Raw genomic sequence first — 4,641 nt, forward strand, 5'->3', positions numbered from 1 at the left:
TACAACTAGTTTTATGTAGTAATTTCTTTTTCTATAAAAACACTATGTAATAGATTTTAATTTTTAAATACACACTCTCGTAATTATCCAGAGTATATTCTCAGTTTTTAGACGCATTAAATTGCGTGATTTGTATTAAATACTAAGCCAGAGGAAAGTTTGAAATATACTCTCTCGGTGACTTCCGTGTTTTCTCTTATAAAGTAATAATTGTTCGATAATTCTTCAAGTACTATTTTTCGTCGTCTCGTGCACGAGCAGCGTGCAGTTTTAATGAAAGCAAGAGATAGCGTGATAATCCTATCCAAACTCAATCATTTGTTCTATACATAGGCGTGTTTGGCATTGAACAAAGCTTATGATCAAGTTTGCCTGTGTCATGTTGATGTTGCATGGTTGCATAGGTCATTGTCCTTATCGACGTTTAATAAATTCCTAGAAAAGTGAAGCTTCCACGCATCAGTACGATTGTACTTCCCTATTCTTCTCTCACAATTAAGTGTACACAAAAATGTCGAATTATTATACTTAAAAATATATATTGTCAATGAAATTATTTTTTTTAATTTAAAAAATTATTTTTTATCTTCTTTACAGGTATTAAAATCGTCATTTGTGAAAGGAAATCATTTAGATGTAAGTTATTTTTTATTCTAGAGGACGAAATTATTCTAATCGAACACCTGCCAGGACGTCGAGTTCATCTTCAGGACTTCTTTTGGACCGATGTTAAAGATGCGCCACTATGGGTAGACCCGAATCAAGGCCTGACGTTTTATGAAACCAGAACGGTTCATCATACTGTAACACTGTATTCACCTGTCGATGATAAAGACAACCACGAGCCAATATTTCCTCATGGTACTGATTCTAATGATCCAAAATGTACTACATGCATCGAACCCACGCCTAGATTAGACGATGATGCGGATCAAAATATTGGCGTTCTTGTTGGAGAAGATCCTGGACCAAGGTATGTATTTAAATTATTATAATATGTATGTAGAATTTTTTAAAATAAATAAATTGTTTTTTTCTAGATTCTTTAATTGTTGTAATTAATGGTTTTCCTTATTTGTTACATTTTAGGTACTGGTTGCTAACAGTTCTTCGTGCAGGTGAAGCTATACCCCCTAAAATTGAATTAAAATTAGCTCGCCTATATCGAACAGCATTTTCGAGGCAGCAACAACATCATCTTGGTCTTTTACCAACAGACTTACGATTTCAAAGAATTGCCAGGGAACGAGCACTTGTTAAAAGCAAGGTACATTTAGTAGAAAGATATGTTGTATCATTATTCATATTTTAGGTTTGTAACTAAACAAGTAAATATAGAATAAAACGTGGAATATAATTATAAACATTCTTTCAGCCAGAGATCACCAATCAAGAAAAAATATTTGAGAATTCGGCAAAATCATCGGCTAAATTAGGGGTTGAAACGAATTCGGAATCTCAAGTTTCTACAATACTAAAACCTGTAAAAATGCTTCAACTATCAAAGTTTAGGAATACTCTTCTTCCAACATCTGATATCAATGATATTAAAAGTCACAATGAACGTACTCACATGGACGATTTTCAATTAAAAAAATTGAATGTTATTGAAGAACAGGAAGAATCATCTAGTCAAAATATATCTACTACAACAGCAGTAATGGATTTTAATGAAACTACCACAGATTATACGAGCCAACAATACTTGCATGATGATGTATCCATTAATTTATCTTCTGCAGTGCATAATTTTCAGAATCTCTCAGACAATTATCCAACACCACAAAAACAAGTATTAAGTGATATCGATGCAGAAAATATAAATACGAACAAACGTTTAGAATTACGCTTACTGGATCCTTCCAAAGAGGAGATTATTCAAGTTAAAATGCAAAATACAAGTGTGATGGAAGGTGGTGCCACGAAGTTGATTTACTCTGTTCACCTCGGTGGAAAACCTGTACCTGCTGAAACAGCTGCCAGGGATATGGCTCTCTTGTCACCTCAGGAAGTCGCATTGGAACTTGGTGCACCAGTTCTTATTCAAAGTGAACGTAAATGTTGATGTTTCTTTCACTTTGTCAATTTTTCTGTTTCCATATAAAAGAAAATACTTCGTAATATTTATTTCTTCTCGTAATTTTTACCTTTTGGTATTTAAAAAAAATCTGTAACTTGGATAGAATTTTGTTTTAAAAATTAAAATTGTAATCCGTAATACCTACGAGAGTAACGATTAAAGTTCAAGTAGTTTTAAATAGCGATAATAATCACATTTTTAAGCACAAACTATTTAAAAAAGAAATATATATTTTATACATATATATGTATATAGCTTACTTGAAAGAAACACGACCATTGGCGCTTTCAAGAAAAAGAGATGCGTGGCTACTAATAGGTGCAGCAAGTGCTGGTTTTATTCTATTAGCATTGGTGCTTGCAGGATTAATTCTTGCAGCAAAAAGGAAAAGAGCACACAGTGCAGTAGCTGCACCACCAAACCAGAATATTTTAAAAAAGAAGCGGGAGTATATACAAGCAAATGCTAGCCTTGATAACGCCTTTTCAACATCAGAAATGGAAATCAAGGTATATTTATTCGATATTTATACTACTTATTGTGGAAGGCATAAATTCATGTACAGTTAAATCGAGATGAAATTTGATGGGTGTTCTGAGGGTGGAATATCGTGAGAACATCTTGTAGGTGTTACAAAGTAGTTTTATCGATCGTTTGCACATTCATTCCTTCATTGCAGACTGACGGTACCAGTCAGAGACATACTCCTGGCAGTTTATCGAGGACTCCGGTCTCTCTTGAAACTCCCGATAGTCTCGAGGCAGGAATTTATGAGGTTTCGAGCAACAACGACGAAGAGCAGGAAAGAAAAGCTCAAGAATCTAATTCATGGGAACATCCTTCAAACAAATCGAGGTACAAAAGAGTGTTCATTAGAAATTTTGATTGATAAATATTTTTAATTGCTGTTGTTTATTTGTAGATTGGTGCATGAAAGAATATTCCAAACAAATGCTATCGATACACCTGGAACATCTGATTCGGCGGACGTAATTGTCGACCATTTAGAAACATTAAATTCTTTAGAAAATAATTACACGAGACACGAAGAAGAAGCTACGGCTTCACCGCATTCTTACCTTTCTATGCCATCTTGCAAGCAATTTCCTAGCTTGAAGAGTGTTCAACCACTTTCTAAAGTGCTGGAACCAGTTATGGTGACTCAAATTCTTTTACTTCTATATAATATTTCTTGCGATAAATATTGTTATTTAAAAAAAAAAATGTAATGTAAGACAGGTAACATATATTTATCGCAGTTATTTATTTTTAACAGATTTTTAAACAAATATTTGTTTCATTTAGGTCAAACATTTGGATATAGATTCTCCAGAATTGGTAAGGCGGGAGCACGATCACACGAGTGCCTACAGAGGTGATGATAAATTTTTTGCACGAACGTCGAGTGCTACCAAAGATCCTGGAGTAGTAGGCCCTATAGTTTGGAATCTTCGGAAGCAAAATTTATGCATCGAAGGTATAATTTTTCTCTTTTAATATTACATATTCTTAACATTACAATGTTACTTCTCAAATCCAATGATCGTCTTTATACTTTTCACAGTTTTACAGTTTAAATTTAAAGTTGCTTATGAAATAATATAAAATAGTTTATATATAATGTATTTAGGCAAATAAAACATTAAAAATGTTATTTGTTTGACATAATTTAAGGTAATGAAACACCAGGAACAGATATTGATCCAACTTATGCAGTACCATCTGTACCTGTGGGTAGAGCAAGAAGAAGACTTCATGAACTCCTTGAAGATTCATTTAGTCTTTTTGGAAGTAGAGATCTAAAATCTGAAATTCAGTGTACAACACGACCAACTTCTGCAACGAATGCACAAGATGTTCTCACGATATTTTCGGAAACTAAAGGAAGATCAGCTTATACTAGGTATTTTCTTTTATATGTATAAGTATAAAATAATACATCAATTTTTTTGTATTTTTTGACACAGAATTCCCTTTGAGCAGATTTGCTGTACATATGTTGAAAATATTACAACATATGATTCTGCTTATATTTTCAGTCCCATGTCGTCACCATCAACGGAAACAAAGGCACAATTTCGTACATTATTGCAAGGAAAACATATAGAGGGAAGAATGGCAGAAAATGCACATTCTTTATTATCTCAACCTTGTAGTGGTTGGAGCTCGAGACCATTAAGCGCTGGTCCATTTCATAGACCTAATCTGCCAGATGTAGACACAAGACGTATTCTTACAGATTGTCAACTTCCACTAGAAGATCCAGCAGTACCATTAATAGCTTCAATTAAGAAGGAACTTGAAAAATTTTATCCGCAATAAATGATAAAATTTAACGTTGTTAAGTAACAACAGTAACAACCGAAATATAATTAATTCTAGATCAAAAACAAGGGAGGGGAATCATGTAGAAGAATTAATGAATATGTCAATTCTAATTATACTTCCAGTCTTTGTTTTACAAAGATTCATACTATTGAAAATATCAACTGAAAATTGGTATAAACATTTTTCTGAAATTATTATCAGTACCTAACTGTAGTGTTATTGACGGTTATTAG

General features: G+C 33.1%; 1 protein-coding gene across 1 annotated transcript in view; it reads left to right on the top strand.

The window, feature by feature from the left end:
- LOC108576241 overlaps positions 1 to 4,475 on the top strand; it is a 7,549-nt gene extending 3,074 nt beyond the window's left edge. The window contains exons 2-10 of the mRNA XM_017939200.1: positions 658 to 973; positions 1,090 to 1,267; positions 1,376 to 2,054; positions 2,336 to 2,589; positions 2,760 to 2,935; positions 3,003 to 3,237; positions 3,386 to 3,557; positions 3,755 to 3,983; positions 4,120 to 4,475. Of these exons, the coding sequence (XP_017794689.1) occupies positions 658 to 973; positions 1,090 to 1,267; positions 1,376 to 2,054; positions 2,336 to 2,589; positions 2,760 to 2,935; positions 3,003 to 3,237; positions 3,386 to 3,557; positions 3,755 to 3,983; positions 4,120 to 4,402 (2,522 nt within the window). The 3' untranslated portion in view covers positions 4,403 to 4,475. The remainder of the gene's footprint in view (positions 1 to 657; positions 974 to 1,089; positions 1,268 to 1,375; positions 2,055 to 2,335; positions 2,590 to 2,759; positions 2,936 to 3,002; positions 3,238 to 3,385; positions 3,558 to 3,754; positions 3,984 to 4,119) is intronic.
- The last annotated feature ends 166 nt before the right edge of the window (positions 4,476 to 4,641 follow it).

The sequence above is a fragment of the Habropoda laboriosa genome, unplaced genomic scaffold, assembly GCF_001263275.1.
Source record: "Habropoda laboriosa isolate 0110345459 unplaced genomic scaffold, ASM126327v1 scaffold212, whole genome shotgun sequence".
Taxonomy (NCBI): Eukaryota; Metazoa; Arthropoda; class Insecta; order Hymenoptera; family Apidae; genus Habropoda; species Habropoda laboriosa.